The 20,044-nt window shown below is 41.0% G+C and overlaps 2 protein-coding genes across 2 annotated transcripts in view; both read left to right on the top strand.

Annotated features, from left to right (window-relative positions):
• Window positions 1-937: 937 nt before the first annotated feature.
• LOC104956948 (fascin) lies at window positions 938-6,589 on the top strand. The gene is made up of 4 exons (XM_010784527.1): window positions 938-951; window positions 1,284-1,405; window positions 3,435-3,602; window positions 4,508-6,589. Exons 1-4 carry the CDS (start codon window positions 938-940, stop codon window positions 4,714-4,716), a joined length of 513 nt encoding a protein of 170 aa, XP_010782829.1. The 3' UTR covers window positions 4,717-6,589.
• Window positions 6,590-18,089: 11,500 nt separating this feature from the next.
• LOC104956946 (aldose reductase-like) overlaps window positions 18,090-20,044 on the top strand; it is a 4,695-nt gene continuing 2,740 nt past the window's right edge. Inside the window, exon 1 of the mRNA XM_010784526.1 lies at window positions 18,090-18,125. Within this exon, the coding sequence (XP_010782828.1) occupies window positions 18,090-18,125 (36 nt within the window). The remainder of the gene's footprint in view (window positions 18,126-20,044) is intronic.

Here is a 20,044-nt window from a genome sequence, read left to right as displayed (position 1 = left end):
CCGCCCCACCCCTCTTTGTAGGGAAAATCCCTTGAAACCCTAAAAATCCCCTTTTGGGGGGTTTTGGTTATCCCAGGAATTTGCACGGGGATATTATCTAAGGTCCACTAATTAACTACGTCGTTTATCAGAAAAGACTCCAGCCTCATAAGGAAATTGTGTGTTATTGTTTCGGTTCATAATCTGTATCTATTCATAATTCGAAGACTTAGACAGGCCCCGTAGTCTCTCTTTAGTTTGGTCCTCGTGCCCACTTCCCCGCTCTCCATGTCTCCAAGTTATCCTTGTGTCGTGTATTTCTTTCAGTGGAGTATGTCCACCTCTCCAGTGTCGGTCTGCGTGGAATAGGGGGGTTTGTACGGTGTAGTAACGGTGTGGAACTCTGCTCCAGGTAGTGAGAAATGGGGGCTGTGGGTGGTGTTAATTTAAGTTGTGTGTTCAAACACTGCCCTGGTGACCACGAGTGTGTGTTAGTGACGGGTCAATCTCTCACACTAGACAAAAATTCCACACACACCACAACACACCACACAACACACACCCACACACACACACACACACACACACACCACCCTGCCTGAAACGCCTTCATTGGACTCCTTTGTTTACTTCCTGAACATATTGACATCACTATTTAAAGCTTCCATTGGCTTCCATTGTATAGCTAAGGGGCGGGACATCTCTAAGTTGTTGACCAATCACAACAGCATGGAGATATGTCCCAGTGGAGACACTAAATAGGGCATTTTTAACTCAAAGGTAGAACAACAACAATGAGTGATACAGAGCCCAACAAAAACTCTGATGAGAAGCATGTGTCCTCCATTTTTGTTTTGTTTAGATGAGCAGAGGAGAACAGCGCTCTGCAGGAACTCCAACAAATTCCTGACATTTAATTCTCCTCGCAGATCAGACCACAAACATCTCTTTATCCAACATGTCCTCTCTTTGGTCTGAGAGAAGGATTCAGAGCTTATCTGATAAAAGAAAGCAAGGCAGAACACGACTACTATATAAGAAGATGAAACCCTTCTCTGTGCCAAGTGAAAGGATCAAGAAGCAACTTGATTCAGGTTAACTAGAGAGACCTAATGAAGCTTATCCTTTTACTTTGAGCCTACATATCCCATTACCCCGCAGTAACTTAATTCAGGATTAAACAGTCCTGAGCGGAGTTGAAAGTGACCGTGTGTTTACACTGCTGGATCTCCTCCTGCCTGTAAATGTAATTATCCTCCCTATCTGTCATGCTTCTTACTTTCTCCTCTCTTCCTCTCTTTCAGGTCTGCTAACTGCTACTTTGACATCGAGTGGCGTGGGAAGAGGCTGACTCTGCGGGCTGCCAACGGGAAATACGTCGCCGCCAAGAAAAACGGGCAGCTAGCAGCGACCATCGATTCTGCCGGTCGGTGAGATTTGTTGATTCAGCCGTTCAGACAATGACTGATTTATTGATTCACTTTTCAGCAGTGTTATAATTAAAATCATGGCTGAATGTTCCCGTTAGTTCTGAGCTTCAAAGGCTTCAGCAGAATGTGGCTGTTTAGGGGAATCTTTCTCCTTCTTCTCCTGCCACGTTGCATGCTGTGTTTTCTTCTCAAGTGAATTATGTTGATTGGAAACATCGTGATGAACTCCTGAGTATACAGAGTCACTGAGGAGCTTGTACAATGATACAAAAACTGTGGAAAGTCACTTTTACTCAAGAACTGTACATAAGTACGAGTTTCCCTTACTTGGTACTTATTATTTCCATACCACGTAGGATAGCTTATATAACATACTATACCTCATTACAGCTCAAAGGCTAATATCCTACTTTTCCACAAGGAACAAAAAAGTACACAGATTTTGTTGCAGATCTAAATATTCTTCTTTCCTCTCCCATTACTCATTTAAGAACCATTTGACTTCACTTGACTTTATATATATTATTAAGAGCACCATCTTGAACAGCTTAAGTAGAGGATCAAGTTTGGAGGCATATAATGTCCCGTCAAAGGGCAAATTATAATTTTTTGCACTCTTTCGTGCACATTTTAAAGAACAATATATGTTTTAAGTAAGGGAGAATGTGCAGTGAGGCAGTCGATAATGAAAATAAACCGACCAACGTGGCGATCGGGATCCCGGCGGACTGTAGGTAGCTCACTTATTATTTATTACACGGCTACCTACTAAATAAATCAACGAGTTCACCCACAATATTGACTTCAAAAAGATTTTATTAATTAAAAAAATCATAGTATCGTTTCCGTACCACTGCGTAGCGTTAAATCCACAGTTTCCTGCTTACCACAAATATGAAAATAAATATTCAAAAAGTATTCCATTATTTTTTTTGATGGATAAAACTAATGTTTGTTGTTAGCAACGGTCTGTTCTCCTTAGCAACCATGTGCTAGTGAAATTTAACAACCTCTGGAATGTCCAAATTGACCAATCAGAATCAAGTATTCAACTCAGCTGTATTATAATGTATTTTCAAGGTGCTGGTCGATCTGTTGCATTTGGTCAACTGAATTCTTATAAAAACACCAGCAGACACAGAAGTTACTAACAGTTCCTGTGAAGACTTTGCACACAGTTGGTCGTTAGAGTATCTGCTGCCCTCGCTGCGTTACAGAAGCTTTGTGCCAGCAGCAGATCAGAAGATACTGCGTTATAAAAGCAGCTGATGGCCTCAGAGGATCAAAGCTTCACTTTGTGCTGCAGCTTCTGATGAGATACCACAGAGAGCTTTTTAGGGCATATTTGAAGCCAAGCTGCTTTGCATACATTTTTAATGACATGTATGAAGATTCAGCACTAAAGCTCAAACTGTGAGCTGCAGTGTGATGCATTAGTTAGGGATTTGAATGCATAGGTTTTGGTGATTTAAATATATGAGCCAAAGGGTTGTTAAACTGCAGTGGTGGAACGTTAATTTGAAGTTTAATTACTGTATTTAGGTAAACTGTTGAAGTACTTTACTTAAGTCATTTAATCTAATGCTTTTATATGCTTCTGCTCTCCTACTAAAGTCACTTTTAAGATTAAGAATACTAATAAAAGCATAAAACAATACATTAGGATGTATTATTAAACATTAAACTACCCATCAGTATATACATCTCCACCCTTACCAGCTGCAACGTTGGTGACATACACATTAATGCATCAACATGTATAATACAAAATTATAATGTATATTATTCTGAAATTATGTGTTTTGGTACTTTACGTATATTTGATGCTAGTACTTGTGTATTGCTATACTGCAGTGTTACTTTAACTTTAGTAAAAGATACTTAAAGTACGTATTCTGGGTAATCATATATGTTAAATGACTGGGTTGTGATTATTGATGCATTAAGGTGTTTATCCCAGGCTGGAGTGAATTCAACTGTTGTGGTTTTTACATACGTTTAACCCCCTGACTCTTGTGTCTCCAGGTGAGTCTGAGGAGTTTCTGATGAAGCTGATTAACCGCCCGATCATCGTTCTGCGCGGCGAGCACGGCTTCATCGGCTGCAGGAAGGTGACGGGAACGCTGGACTCAAACCGCTCCACCTATGATTACTTCACCCTGGAGTTCAGAGACGGAGCCTACAGCCTGCAAGGTCAGATTCAGGGTTTCAGCAGATAGACAACAGTGTAATTTGACAACTGTGGGATGTAAATGTGCACATGTGCTGCAGGATTGGAGGGTATTGTTTGTGGCGGAGCCTCCTGCAGGATTATAAGGGATTAAACCATAAGGGATTCTCATTATGGATTTAAATTTGTGACAAAAAGAGGGATTTGATTTGGATAATTTCCCTGCCTTCACATTATGTAATTCAAACGAAGCCATTTTTAAGCCCAACCTTTTGTTCCCTCCTCCATATTTTTCCCACCCTTTCCCCACATTTCTGGCAAATTGAGTGCTGCAAGAATGAGTCCTAAACTTGGAAAAGCTAGTATTTTAGCACTGACTCGAAGTCAATGATTTGTTCAGATGCCTTAAAAAAGGTCTATGGTTAACACGAGCTTAAGAGATTTTTAGGTTTTGTTCTAGGACATAAAATATGTCAGTAAATACTCCACTGGTGAACATCGGACGTTTCTGTGTCGTAAAATCCACAGTTGCTAACAAAACTAAATGAGACTAATAAATGTCATCACACTGAACATTAGCCACCTTTAGCTTAGCGTGGTGACGTGAAGTCATGTGACCATGCTGTTGTTACTCTATAGCCTAACGTTAGCTTTTTACTTCAGGCGATTGCATTTAAGCTTCAACTATTATAAAAGTGGTGTTCATATGTGGAGTATATCCTGCTGGATCAAATGTGTCAGTGTGTTTGCCACAGATCTTATATATTCCAAAATCCCAAGGAAAAATCCCATTGCTATTTCTTGAGGGAGCTCTTGCAATACCAGCTTCCAGGTTGGCCTACAAAAATCGTCATCATTGCAACTCACTGCAAACATGACTATCTATCTTCACCACCTTTTCTCAAACCCTTTTCCTCTGCTCCTGCAGACTCCACGGGTAAATACTGGATGGTGGGTAACGAGCAGTCGGTGGTGAGCAGCAGCGACACACCCGTCGACTTCCTCTTCGAGTTCTGCGACTACAACAAGCTGGCCATCCGCCACGTTGCTGACAGCAAGTATCTCCGCGGCGACCACGCCGGCGTCCTGAAGGCCAACGCCGACGACCTGGAGACCGCCACACTGTGGGAATACTGAGGGATCTGCTGCGATGCTGAGGAATGAATTGAAAGTGTGGCGGCGCAGCTCAAACCCCATCCATACATCTACCTACCAACCCCTCCTCGCTCCTTATAATATGATACTTATGACTTTATATGTTGATGAACTGCACAGAGAGAACAGGAAGGAGACACTCCTTTCTCTCCGTCCTCCCTTTCCTTCCCTTTTCCCAGCGCCAACCTTTATCTGTTGCCATATTTACCGTCGGGCCATGCACTTTTTTGTCCGATCTGATTCGCTGCTCAAACCTGTCACTCACTCCCTCCCTCCTCGCCTTACGATTGATGCCGTCCGTCCCTCCCTCCTTCCCTCCCCAGAACATCTGTTTCTACCTGATCTAATCTCCCAAAAACAGATCCACCAACCGGAGGAAATCTGCTTCCTGTTAGCTGGATTTAAAGATGGAGACGGTGAGTCTGTTTGTGGGAAAGCTTCTTGTAGAAACATAATTTTTTTTTGTCTGTTTGTTTTTCCAGGGCCTATGTGATATAACTGGAGTGGAGCTGATAATTAAAGATATCGAAGACGGGTTTAACCCCTTTATTCATCTCATCTGTAAAAAAAAAACTAAATGTAAACCAGTTTCCTGTGTTGTTATCTAGCTGTGTTCTCATTGGTCACCACGGGGGGATTTCCTGGACCAAACGGGATGTAGGAAGTTAAAACACTTACCCTTCCCCCCCCCTCTTCTTCACACACTAAACCCATTGTCCTGAAAACAATATAAATAAATTAAAAATAGCAAATGTTGCAGTCACATACTGTATGTTTATATGAGAGAAAAAACACTCCCTGATACACAGTTGGATTTCTTTTTCTACGTCCAAGGCACAGACATTATCATGGATACAGTAGGGAGCTATTGCAACTGGAGTGAAATGATTTATAAACCCTTTTTTGATGAAAGCTGCTTTTTGAATCCCTCGACCAAACCTACACCTCGGCCTTTATGTAGACCATCATCTCTTACACACACACGCAACTGGAACCTGGTGCTGCTCACTCCTGTTATAACTCGTGAAATATTAATAAAGTCGAGCATCTCTCACCAAAAGACGGTGATTTTCTTCTGCACCTGAAAGCCTTGCCATATATATCTGAAATCTGCTGCTTCTTTAGTTTTCTGTCTGAAGTAGAGATGTGACCAAATTGTTTTTTGTTTGGTTTTTTCTGTTCCTGACTCCTCGATGACGGTGAGGAAGGCATATGTTTAAAAAAATAAATAAAAAAAGAGAGAAAAGAAGCAGATTTTGAATAATTTGTCTGAACTGAATTGTCTGTTATGCACTCGTGTAGCACAATGCACCCATTGGTCTTTGATTCTCCACCCTTCTGCTTTCCACATAAACACAATAATGATTTCCGTAAAAAGACGTAAATTATTGTGCTATCTCCCCACATCATCCTCTTCCTCGTTAATCATCCCTCTGATGTGTAAATCAGAATGGAAAACCAATCATTGTACTCCCATGAAATAATACATGATTGTAGCTGGCTCCTCACCAACTCCGTCCAATTTTCTTGGAGTGTTTTTTGCATGAAGGGTTGAGAATCTCAAGCGAATAAAAAGGAGCGTTTGTCCTCGGAGAAAACGTACATCTCCGAGGTAACGGAGACCAAGGCTTAGACAAACGGATGTGGAAGGGTAAACATGTGGTAATGACTGTGCCTTACTCTTTTTTGGGCAGTAGGGAAGAAAAGAAATGAATCCACATCTTTGCTTTGTATAACTGGAACTTCTTTTTGTATTATTATTTTGTATAATTTTTTTGATATTGTGGATTAACCTCTCTTGTGCCATTGGTTCACCTGAAATCCAACGACCAATAAAACTGGGATTTGGAACGCTTCACGTCTCTTTTATTGCGTTTGTCCTTTTTTCTTCCCCTTATAAAACTATCAATAATCTGAAGCTGTCAGCTGAAATGAAAACTGTCACTATTTTATCAGCTGGATCTAACAAATCGATTAAGTATTAGCTTTTTGAATATAAAACTTGTGTCCAATTAGACTTGTAATGTTTTTATGTCATATTTCTAGATGTCCTAAATATTTGCATAATGTCTACGACTTTGCATTAAAAACGGAAGCTATAAAACTACATTTCTTGGGCTAATATAGCATCACCACTTTATTATCTGCAAAGAAACATTAAAATAAAGACAATGTTGCAGTGTAGGCTATTAGGTTAGTTAATATTATAGTTTAGTAAAAGTATTAGCTAGTATTACAGTTAGTAAGAAAATATTGACCGTTTACTGTTATTCCTTTGTAAGACAACCCTACTTAGCTTAACATTAACCTATACTTTGATGACGAGATATAGGTCAGATTTATGTTATTGTTCATTTCAAAACGTTTGTTCAGTTTGTAATGTTACAAGAGGTATAAATGAAGTATTAAATCATCCTTGTCGTTAGAAATAACTCCAAAAGTTACTTCTGTAAGCAGTACAGTAAGCTAGTTAGCCAAACATGCTAGCAAGCGGTAAGCTAGTTAGCCAAATAGCAGGCTAACTAGCTTACTGCTCGCTCACGTTGGAGCAGAGAAACACTGTTAAATTCATTCCTCGCACTTTCGTACTTTAATTATTTTTGTTTTATGCCTCCATTCAAAAATATTTAAACACATGGACATATTCAAAACTTAACAAACTAGACTAGCTTAAGGGTTGCTAATCTTTGTTAGCACAAACACTGTCAAATGAAAGGAAATGTATGCATCCTAGTTTTTCTTGAATACAACATGACAAATAGGTACATTTATTTTTAATTGTATTTCAAATAAAGCTCAGTTTAAAAGGGCTTGTTGGTAAATCTGAAGAGGTTAAATATTTCGTACTGAATTCTTTATGACGTTACACCAAAACACTGTGATAGATCATAGTTAAACCTGCGGCCCTTACTTCCCCGGCACATTTCTCAGTTAATCACAGTGCTTTACTCTTGGTCTCCTGCCAGTTTCTGACCGCAGCGGCTCCATGTGCTGTCCCACTTACACACACATCGCTTATATGGAAACACACATTTTCCCCCTGTCTCCTGAATGGAGCCTTTGTGTTGAAAAATGTATTCTGCTGCAGAGAAAGGGCACTACCCCCCCCCTCTAAAGATTCACACACATTAACACACATTCATGGAGGTAATGTAATGATGGAGCAGGTCTCTAATCCCAGAGGAACACCCAACATAGCAAAACAAACACACACCTCCCCTCTACCTAATCTCCCACATCTCCCCTTCCCATTTAATCTGTACCCCCCCTCCGTCTCTCTCTCTGTCTGCTTTAATCATCCTCCCATCAATCCCTCATACTTTTTCTCCTCCCCCTTTTCCCCCCGTCCTCCTTCTCTTGGAACAATTTTTGCTGAAAAAGATGAGTCACACAAACTATGACCCAGATCCCAGGAATGGGTGCAGTGGTTAGTGGGTACAAAGACGCCCCAGGAACAAATGAAGGGAAAATTGGGGGGGAGGTTAAGGGAGGAGAGACTGCAAAATGGCCGCTCTCTCCACACACATCTGAACCCTCCCTACACCTCAACCGTTGTTACCATGGAAACAGCAGCTGGTAGAAGCAGATGAATCAAAGAGGCGAGAGTGTGTGGCGTTGTCAGGGTCTTGAAATGTCACAAAAGAAAAAAGCTTAATTACATGCAAAATGTGGGCCGATGGAGGCCTATTTATGAGGCTTGTGTGTGGTTTGGGGTGGGTAGGGGTTGAGTAACGCTTAAGGGGGGGTTAAGATGAGGAGCCTTGGGGAGCAGGAGGAGGAGGAGGAGGGTGGATGTCAGCCTTTGATCAGAACAGCACAAGGCCATTTTCTGCTGAACTACTCACAATCTTTGCCCCCATATTCCTCCACCAACTGCAGAGGATGTGTGTGTGTGTGTGTGTGTGTGTGTGTGTGTGTGTGTGTGTGTGTGTGTGTGTGTGTGTGTGTGTGTCTTTCTGCAGGCTTTTCCTCCCTGTAATCAAATCTACATTCACTCGTGTTCCTCCATCTCTCACGTGGCCCGGCACTGAGTCAGTGGGTCAACGGGTCAGTCACTAATCTCTTTAGAGGAAGAGAAGGAGCAACACGGGTCTCTGCAGGATGAATAGCAGGTTGATTCAATATGACAGATTAAACAGACACAGAGGGCACTTTTAGCGTGCTTTCACATCTATTGTGTCACATTTTAACAAATGTCTTGACTTTCAAAATAAAGTGCACGTAGTCAATGCATTCCCCTCCTGGCAGCATTTAGAAACAGCCAAATGCAAACGTAAGCTTGCAAACATGCTAACAATGACAATTTGGGTGCCAGACCAGCCTTAGGCAAGTGATCCGGTTTTAAGTGCTGCTCCAGATGTTAGATTTTATTATTCCCCAGATGTAATGATTTCCTTTCAATCAGAGCAGTGGAGCTAATGGTGATAAAGACTTTATTTTAAAACCTTTGTGAAGGTTTTTATAGGTACAAAAACCATCCGAGTGAAAGCCTGGGGTCGATGCTAAAAAATGATCTATTTCTGATGTGAAAATGTCCAGGAAAATGTCCAAGAAATGTTGAAATACTAAGGTGGAAATCTTCATGTTGAGCACGGTGTAAAGCAAGGCCAAGAAATGACTAACAATGTAAGTGTTTATTTAAGCCAAACCTCTCCTCTTTTTCCCCTCCCCTTATTTTATTTCTACATTATGTGTAAATATGTCTTATATTTGTTGTAGATACTTTTTGTTTTGTAATACTTTTGGTATCCACTGTGATAAATCATAATAGAAATAATATGTAAGAGAATATTAGTGTTTAACTATCAGCAGGTATTAAAAGTCCTACAAACTGTATGAGCATCTGTGCTGGAGGCGCAGCTGTAAAAGCACACATTCATTAAAAAAATACACACACTCATTAAAGATACACACAAACAATAACAGACGCAAACAGTGCCAGCGGAGACCGTCTGGGGAGCGAATGCTGCCAGACACCAGCGGTCCTTATGGACCAGGCAGCAGAGGGCTTTAACACACACACACACGCACGCACGCACGCACGCACACACACACACACACACACGCACACGCACACACACACACATACACACACCATGTGTGACTCGGGGTGTGATTGTCTCGGTCACCAGATATGATGATAAAAATGTGTGTGTTTGTTTATATACAGTCTATGGTTTGGACACAGTGTATGTTACAGTCAAAGAAGCGGGAAGTTAAACCAGAGGTGTTGTTTGTCTCTCAGGTGACCAAAGAGAGCTGCAGGTCATGTCTGGTGCATATTTCCAGGTCTACATTTACAATGTGTCTCATAAAAACCCATTGTGGGCATCAGGTCCACACCAGCTATTCACTTAAAGGGCATGAGCATTTATTTTTTAGCTGTTTCAATTGGGAACAGTGTTATTTTACTGATTTACACTATTCATGTCTTGATAAGGCAGTTGAAGTTCAATGCAGATAAGCTACCTTTCACGCACAATGAGTTAAGGGAGCTTAACAAACATTAGAAAAACTTAGGTGTGTGATTTGGTTAAAGGTGGGGTAGGTAAGTTTAAGAAACCGGCTTGAGATACACTTTTTGTTATATTCCATGGAATGCTCTTAACATCCCGATAGCAATGAATATCTTAAGTGCTTTGACAAAAAATGCATAAAAAAATTTCATCTGTGGAAGCCGTAGTTCTGTAAAAAGCACGACCAATCATTTTAGCCGGCCCGGCTAAAATAACTGGATGGCCTACCTGCCTGTCAGCCTTCCATCTGTGCACAAACTTATCTCGTGCACTGATTGGTCATGTGCGCGTTCGTGTGTGTTGGAGGAGGGGCTCTGTAAGGAAGTGGCAGATTTTTTCCGGTTGTGTATTTTCAAATTCTGGCGCACTCGAGCCGGTTTCTCAAATGTACCTACCCCACCTTTAACATACTCAATCATACAATATAAGTAATAGCATTTTTTATATGTAAATATATACAGGGTTCCCCAATTGAAGGGAATGTCTGCAACTTCAAACAATTCAACTTACTTCACCACATTGATCAAAAACATATGAACCTAATTTAACCATTAGGTAGTCCAGCTAATTCATACTGCTAACAACAAAAACAACAGAGATATTAAATATATGGTTACCTTGGTTTAAACAGTAGCCTATGCTTGCATTTCATCATGTTACCCAGCATGCAAAAAATAAAGAGTTCAAATATTAATATACAGCCTAGCAGTTCTGAGATCTTTTTAAGCTAAATGCTAGCGTTAGCATGCTAACAAGCTACAATGCTGGCATATTGATTAGTTTAGCTTTTTAGCATGTTTGCTAATTAGCACGAAACACAAAGTAGCTACAACTCATGAAGCTGATGAGAATCTAATTCATGTATCAAACTTTAAAGTTATACTAATGGCTGAATACCTTTTTTTCCAATAAATATTTGTACCAAATTGAATAACAAACATGTGAACCTCCTCATGTCAGATAAGATGTTTTAAAATCCTAAAAAGCAATGTAACATTTTTCAACTTCCTCTAGCAAGTTTATAAAACGTCAGTCAATCTCCATTTTACTGCATAGCCTACAATTAATATGTATTTTTTGGGAGTGAGTGGGTAGGCTACTCTATTTTGATGAGTGATGGCATTGCATTGTCAGAAGTCTCCTTTATTTAGACTAATCGCATCGGTTAAGCTTGTCCTTTTGTTCTTTGAATTAAATGAGTCATTAGCAGATAATACTCTGTAATGCTCTCCGCCTGTAATCCATGACCCGCTCGTCTGGAGCGCTCCGGGGTGGGTTCAAGGATTTAGGGCTGGAAAAGGATAAAACACTTATTTTATGATTTTTGAGAAAGGCGTAATTGTATTCAGGCTCATCACTCTGTTGTCCTTTTTGTGTTGCAGGACAGCGGCAATGGACAGTCAGGGTGAAAGGTCACAGGTCAGGGTGTAAATAAGGGTGATTAGAGTCAGCTGAGCTGCCACCGTGTATTTTACGGCAGTCAAGGGAGTCAAAGGCACTCATACAGAGCGTAACGTGAACTTATTTCACCGTTTAAAATCAGTTATCACTGGATTTATCATGGGAAAAACAGTAAAACAGCTGGCAGAAATGTCAACAGAGCTTTGAGATGTCATGAGAAGTGAAGACATGAGTTATTTCTGCTTCAGCTTGCATGACAAATTTAATTTTCCAACAGAAATGCTGTGTTCACAAGAGTTTGAAGAACATTGGTGTTTACCGTGGCTTCAGATTGCAGTGACATTTGGATTCGATTTTCATGTTCCCCATGAGGCTGACTTTGTTGGTTTTCAGTTTAATGTCTCAACAACTATTGAATGGATTGCTTTGTCTCCCGTTGAAAATTACTTTGGTAATCAACTGACCTTTAAATGCCACCATTAGGTTTTAATTGTATTATTGCTCAATACTTTAGTTTATGACCTCCAATAGACTTCAGCTGTATTTTGTGTTTAGTGCTGATCATGAAGCATGCTAACGTGGGACGGGGAACATGTCATACCTGCTGAACTCCAACATGTTAAGCATTGTCAGCAGACATTAGCATTGAGCACTAAGTACAACATCCCATAGTCTCATTTACTCTTTGAAGGTACCTTGACTTTATTAATGTGCGGCACTAAATCTCCTGAGTGTTGCCTCAGTAATGCTGTGTGTGTTTTTTGACTTTGTGGTAATTGTTTAGGTTATTCCCCAAAATAATTACCTCTGGTGTTATTATTTTTGAAGAATAAGCCCTCACATTCCATCTTCAGAGGCCATTAACTGTCTTTTGATTTACACAAATGAACACTGTGCAGGGATTTGTTAGACTATAAACAGTAAATCATATTCCCTTTAAGTGTAACTGTCTCAAAATGCCATTTATATACTTATAGACTTTATGGAAGCCCCCTCATGTCCCGTGTGTCTTTGTTAAATACACATCATTTCATTCATGAGGGCTCGGCTGGTGTTAGAAGATGCTGAATCTGATTAAGTCTAATTCTGGCTCTCATACAAAAACAGACCGTCTGGTACCACCCATGACTAAAACCATTAGGACCCCAGGGCTATAACGGGGGTTCGCTGAGCTACTGTTATAGTCTGCAGGCAGAAACAAGAGGCTGTGAGTGTGTGTGTGTGTGTGTGTGTGTGTGTGTGTGTGTGTGTGTGTGTGTGTAGCAAAATGATTTGTCACACCAGCACACTTGGCTGAACAAAGAAGTCTCCTCTCTCGGTAACATCCCCAAAGCCTGGCTGTTGCTAAGCATAGATTGGCGGAAAGCACCCGCTCTGTCATGTGATTGGTTCATAGCCTGAGGGCTCAGTTATCATGACTCAGCCCCTTTTTCTGCAGGGAGGGGGGAGAGAGACAAAGGGGAGAGAGAGACGCAGAAAGGTAATAAGAAGCAAGAAAGGATATTTAGCTTTTTGTAAATAGCGAAAACATTCAAAAGGGGCCCGAATATGTTTTTTTCCGTTTTACTGTAGTGTGTTATATAGGTTTTTGTGCATAAATATGGTCTGCAAAGGGAGGGAGTTTCTCTCCCACACACTCTTCTTCTTCCCCCNGCCGCAGTGACGCGTCCTTAAACCCGGAAGTAAACTTCTTCCGGTTCCTTCGTCTAAAACGCAATGCAATTTCTCCATAGGATTTTGGAAAATAGCTCGAAATATCGAGCTATTTTCCAAAATCCTATGGAGAAATTGCATTGCGTTTTAGACGAAGGAACCGGAAGAAGTTTACTTCCGGGTTTAAGGACGCGTCACTGCGGCTCTCTATTAAGTATTCCCCTTACTGTCGATTGATTTTTCAGTGATATCTGCACTACTCATCGACTAAAAAACACTAGATTATCCTTGTTAATTACACAACATTGATTGGTTTAAATTGTGTGCAATGCTTTTGTATTTTTCCCCTTTGATTCGGAGAAACAAATATTTTTTCGGAGTAAAGGATGGCAGAAGACATTACACTACCCAGAATCTCCAGCTATCGTTTAGGACTAATAGTTATTAATTGGTGATAAGATTCTGTGGAAGTCCGGAGTATACTCTTTAATCATTGTGTGTGAATTACGGAAAGAAATGCGGCATTCGTGCGTTAGATAGACGATATTCTACTAATAGTTTTGGAATGGGTAAGGAATTATGTAACCAACAGGCAACAGTTTGTGAAGCTGGGAGAGTGTTGTTCTTCATATTTGGACATTACATGCGTTGTCCCCCAGGGGTCAGTATTGGGGCCGAAACTACTATTTCTGCCAAAAAAAGAGTGGCCAAATCTCCAAACTTCTCTTTGTTGTGAAAACTACGAAAAGAGTGGCCCATGGTGGTGGTGGGGTTATGGTATGGGCAGGCGTATGTTATGGACGATGAACACAGGCCACTCGATTCACAACTTTACCCTAACCCTAACCCTCACACCAGATACTGACTGGTTTTCGGACCCCCCCAGACCCCCAAAGCTAAAATGCACGTTTCAGAGTGGCCTTTTATTGTGGCCAGCCTAAGGCACACCTGTGCAATAATCATGCTGTCCAATCAGCATCTTGATATGCCACACCTGTGAGGTGGGATGGATTATCTCGGCAAAGGAGAAGTGCTCACTATCACAGATTTTTTCTGATTTGTGAACAATATTTAAGAGAAATGGTTATTTTGTGTATGTAGAAAATGTTTTAGATCTTTGAGTTCATCTCATGAAAAATGGGAGCAAAAACAAAAGTGTTGCGTTTATGTTTTTGTTCAGTGTATGTCAAAAGAGATGGGAAAAAGTCAGTATGTCGAAAAAGTCATAATATAATCTGTTGAAATATGAATGGAAAAGGTCATAGTATAGCATGTTGTGTCATAGTATAATATTTCCAAAATATAAGGAAAAAAGTCATACTATAGGATGTGGAAAGAATATATAAAAAATACATAGTATAGCACGTTGAATATGTCATAGAATGGTATGTCAAAAATACGCTTTCACTTTTACTTTAGTGTAAAATGGCGAAAAAGTCATTAAAAAGTCACAGTACAATATGTTGAAAATATTCATTGATTGATGAAAAAGGTCAAGGTATAGTTTGCTGTGTCATAGTTTAATATTTCATTTAAAATATAATGGGAAAAGTAATATTAGAGCATGTCAAAACATATGAGAGAAACATCATAGTATAGTATGTCTAAAAACGCCCAAGTATAGAGTCAAACATTTGGAAAAAGTCACAGTAGAGTATGTAAACATTTCCCCAAAAGTCATTGTCTAGTTTGTTGAAGAATTTGAAAAAAGTCTAAGTATAATTGTAAAATGTATTATTAAAGTAAAACAAATATTTAAACAATCATCGTAAAGTATAGGATAAGAGGTCATAGTATTATGTCATTGTAGTTGTTGTTGATGGACTTGCTGAAGGTGGCTCTCAGCCCCCTCCCCTTACCTGAGTGATGCAATGACTCCGCTGCGGTTTCTTGACCCTTCTTGATACACGGAGCCCGTCTGGTTTAAAATGGTTTGGAAGTGTCTGCTTTATGTTGAGTCATGAATCAAAACGTATGACCTTTCATATAGAACACATTTGTAATAATAATAATGGGTTTAATTTATAACGCACTTCATATCTGAGTTCAGATCCTGAAGTGCTACAAGCATTTAGCATGGAACAAAAATAAAAACAGTAGGCTACACAACACGGTAGAATGAATAAAAAGCAGTAAAAAATAAATTAACAAATATAAAAATAAAAGGGTAGTAATAAATAAGATAAAAGGTCTAGGAAAAGGCTCTATTGAACAGATGGGTTTTGAGGCCTTTTTTAAAAGCCTTCACGGTCTGTGGTGCTCCCATGTGCTCGGGGAGCATTCCACAGTCTGGGAGCAGCCGAGCAGAAAGCCCGGTCTCCCATAGTACGGAGCTTGGTCCTGGGGGTTGGAGGAGGTTGGTATTGCTGGAGCGAGAGGTCCGCAAGGAAATATGAGGGGTGAGGAACTCCTTGAGGTAGGGGGGGAGGGGGGCAGTTCCATGGATACACTGGTGGGTGAGGAGGGAGACCTTGTATTCAATCCGCAGTTCTACAGGGACCCAGTGTAGTGTTTTAAGGATGGGGTGATATGATTGTATTTGCGCACCCTCATCAGGATCTTAGCAGCGCTGTTTTGAATGTACTGGAGCTTCTGGATGCTTTTGTTAGGGATCCCAATGAGGAGTGCATTGCAATAGTCCAGCCTGAAGGAGACAAAGGCGTGGGCTAGCTTTTCGTCGTCAGACAGAGTGAGTGTGGGGCGGAGTTTGGAGATATTCCTGAGGTGATAGGAGTTCTTGCACAGCTGTTTAATATGGGCCTCAAGGTCAGATGGGCGTCCATTTTATAGATAGAATTGGGAGGGATGGAAACCCTCTTTTAATGGTCACACATGTAGAGCACACAGTGAAATTTGGCCTCTGCATTTAACCCATCCTAGTACCAGGAGTCTAGTACTAGGAGCAGTGGGCAGCTAGTGTACAGCACCCGGGGACCAATGGGAGTGAGGGGGAACGGTAGTCCGTCTGGTGCCTTGCTCAAGGGCACCAAGGGAGGGCAGGAGTTCTCACTTTTAATAATACCAAATGGTTCATAAACGGTAAATGGTAAGGTGTACAACACTTGGAAGGGGCGTCCAACGTCCACACGGCTACCTGACAACGAAGTCCCGTGGAGTTAATATAACTCTTCTGATCGACTGCCCCAGTAGTTGAAATACCCGTCCTCGGCGAACAGGAAGTTTTGAGTCCCCATTACATTCTTCTGAGGGGTGACACAGTACAGAACATCAAAAAAAAGTGACCCCTTAACCCCCGTGAAAAGTGCAAGTCCTTAATTTTTTTTGTAGACGGCCATATGAAAGCTAAAGGTCCCGTAAAAAATTTATAGTCTTGAAAAAGATTTTTTTTACCTCGGTTTTTATAAGGATGAGTGGGTCTTAAACATAGGTCACTTCTTCACGAAATAATAAAATAAAAAACCACATGTCAGACCCCAAAGGAAATGACTTTGGAGTAGGCGACCGAAGGACGGCTCCGCGTAACTGGGAGAACTAAATGAGCTTTGTGAAAGTCTGACCAACCTCCAACTTGTACCCGCATCTACCCTACTTCGAGCTTCGATGTCCTCTACCAGCGGTCTTCGAATAGGTGACCTGAGAGCTACTGGAAATGCAAGTCAACAACTTTAAGATAACCCTGACCGCCAAAGTTTAGCTTCCATATCTATTTTGTTAAATCACGTCGATACGTTTTCTTTTGTAGAGTTTTATTGATGTTTTCACCGTTTTAACATCTACAATATAAAGAACCTAAATTTCTTAAAGAGTGTTGTCACCTCTTTAGCCGCATCAATTTAACACATATAAGTTAGTAAAATCTGAAATCTCTGTGTCAAATTGTTCGTTAGTGTGGGCAACAAAGTACCTTTATTTTGATGACTTTAGGAACAACCATACACGTATTTGTTAAATGCCTAGCACAACCATACAAACTGACAACCGTTGTAGATCTCCGAAGTAACGGTCTTTAAAGGGAAAAAGAAAATTAGACATCTACTATTACAATAAGTCCTTTTTGGAATGAGTCCTACACCAATACCGTCTCAGTACGGGGTCCTACCAGTCATGAACGTGAAGAATATACTAACTCGACTCGAGCTCAACGAGACCTGACTTCTACTGTCGATTCACTCCTGTGTTCTATGTTATCAGAAGGAGGGGCAGCTCTCGCGCGCGCGCTCGCGCGTGTTTCAGTAACTGCACACTCAGAATAGAAGATGAGTACGAATGAAAAAAAAATGTATTTAACGTTGGTACCCGGAATTAAAGAAGTAAAAACTGGATGTCGGTGAAAGGGTTCGCTCTACTACAAATCCACAACTAACCCCGGCCACCCGAGCACCACACAACTCATTCACGATTTCTTGTTAGGTCCAGGGGGAGACTCCAACACAGGAACCCGCTGACGAAACGTATCGAAATTTCAGAAACTGTTTTACAGGGATTGCCGACGAGGTTCCAGATATGACAACTTGCGGAGACACTCGCCGTGGCAACAGCATCCTTGTTTCCCACTCGGACATTGAGTTGCACCCTTTACTTTACGAAAAAGAAATAAAGAAAAAACAGCCGATTATTGATAGACAAAGAGGGTTGTCTTTCTTTACCCCCAATCCGCGTCACAATGTTACCATGTGGGAAGTAGGACTGGAAACCGAAGGACCAGGACGGTTTCGTACGAGGTAAAATGACGGTGACGACAAAGACATCTCGATTTGACCTTTGTATCCCAGACATGGGTACCTATTCTCCTTATGTATTGTTTTACACGTGTCAACACGTTTCATGAAAGGAGAGAAACTCGAGGAGGGAGACGTCGAGGTAGGAGCAGATCGTCGACACTACTATTCTTAAAGATGCACAGGAGGCCACTTTGAATGCCTGGTTCCTAAGTGAAAGCTAATTAACCTTTTGCTTACGACTGGCCTCGCACCGGAGTTCGCTATGCGCACTACCCGTTGATCGTGTGTAAGCAAACTACATGGGTAAAAGCACGTCGACTACGATGCCCAGGCTCCCAGTACTGAGCAATGGTTCGTCAAAAAATTCTACACGTCCCTACCCGCTTGTAAACAGTCTATATAATCAGGAGAAAATTTAGTCACTCTAAATAACAAAGACCTTTGAAGAGTCCGACAACTCAGCAAGAGGTAGTTCTCGTCTAGACCTACACTGAAGACTCTATAGGCTTCTGGTCTTGTTTTGATAGTTCAGAAGAGGAACGAACGTTGATAGCAGTGTTTCGACTAACCAAAATTCTATGCACAAGAATACATCGAATTTAGAGGTTACGTATGTTTACAGACTAGCAGAAAAAGTCTCACAAAGGATTACCCTGGTAGTGCCGGACGATATTGGTGTACCTCAAGACCAGGGTCAGACTTGGGGGCTGCCGAGTGGGAGTCTTTGGGGCGAACACCGCGGGTGTATGTCGCTTGCTAGGTCATGCGAATAAAACAGAAGTGACGTTTGAGGACAACCCTGCTGGTCCTTCCATTTCGTACGACGACTTGTCAAACGACTAACGCTATCCTAAGTTTGACTCTTTGCTGAAGAAAGTTAAAAAAAGAAAAGAATAAAAACGGGTTATACTACGGACAACTCTTTACTTTAGAGTAGTGTCTACTTGAACTTAATCTCTTTGAGAGGTGTAGACTTCTCGGCTCAAACTACACTCATAGAGCCTGAACCTTATTTACGTCGAAAATTACGAAACAATACAGAGTTGTACTATGTGAAGTTCAGTAAACCCAAAATCTGAAAACCAGTATTTTCTCTTTAAGAGTCGAACCGTAATAAGTGTCAACGTGCCAAAACCTCGTTTTGCAATTCCGCGGAAAAAGTCAATGTTTTTTGGATTAAACATTGAGCTGCCCTTTGAATTTTTTTTATTTAAAGCTTTTTAGTCAATAAACATCGGTATTTGTAAGTACAAGTGAGGAATGCATTTGACTGTCAGACTGCTGTTTGAAATTTTTCTTAATGTCTCTGAACATCCATTGGTGCCACAGTTTTGAAATTTCTGAGACAATTAATATAAAAGGGAATAGTCTTCAGTTCGACCATGCGGTATTTAGGAAGATACCGACGTTAGGGTCTACAATTGACGGTTACCCATTTGTTAACTTGTCAAGGTTCACAAGGGTGAATTCCTCAAAAGAGAAAGTCGAATTCCACAAGACCAATGATCACTGTAGTCTGTGATTGGTCCGATAACCGAAGTTGTGGGCTGGAGTGGTCCTCATTGGGCAGCGAACCCTGCTACGTGCTCCGCTCTACCGTCACTTTGACTCTCAACGAAACCATTTCCTTTCAAGAAGCTAACGGAGCACACAAACAGAAAAAGAGCGTCGAACGAATTCCTAATCCAAGAAATACCAAAAAAAAAATTCATAAACCTTTCAAGAGGGTTTCGATGTTATTCTCAAGAAAGGTAGTATAGGATTGTACAACTTTTTCGAATTCTCCGATTGTGAAAGATAGTTTTACGTCCTAAACCCCATTGAACCTCTGTCAAGTTTGACATACATAAGGGCGTGCCTCTATGTTCCTTTAAGGTAAGGTGAAGCAGCACAGCCGTGTAGACTGCGCAGTAGTCTCCGGGCAGTGCTGCCCCAGTTTCGCGAAGTTTGTAGCGTTCTGGCGACGTACCTTTTGTGCCTCTCGTAGCGCTCTGGTGGTGTGTGCTTCCTCAGACCTTTTGTCTGGATTCTATATCAAAAACTGACGATGAACCTCTC

This window comes from Notothenia coriiceps, unplaced genomic scaffold (genome assembly GCF_000735185.1).
Source record: "Notothenia coriiceps isolate Sejong01 unplaced genomic scaffold, NC01 NC01_scaffold00026421, whole genome shotgun sequence".
Taxonomy (NCBI): domain Eukaryota; kingdom Metazoa; phylum Chordata; class Actinopteri; order Perciformes; family Nototheniidae; genus Notothenia; species Notothenia coriiceps.
Note: the sequence above shows the minus strand (reverse complement) of the source record. Positions and strands in the feature narration are given on the sequence as shown.

Excerpts from the sequence above, each read along its gene's own strand:
- LOC104956948 (XM_010784527.1), top strand. Across the intron at positions 1,406-3,434 it reads AGCGACCATCGATTCTGCCG|GTGAGTCTGAGGAGTTTCTG; the intron begins GTCGGTGAGATT and ends TTGTGTCTCCAG. Across the intron at positions 3,603-4,507 it reads CGGAGCCTACAGCCTGCAAG|ACTCCACGGGTAAATACTGG; the intron begins GTCAGATTCAGG and ends CTGCTCCTGCAG.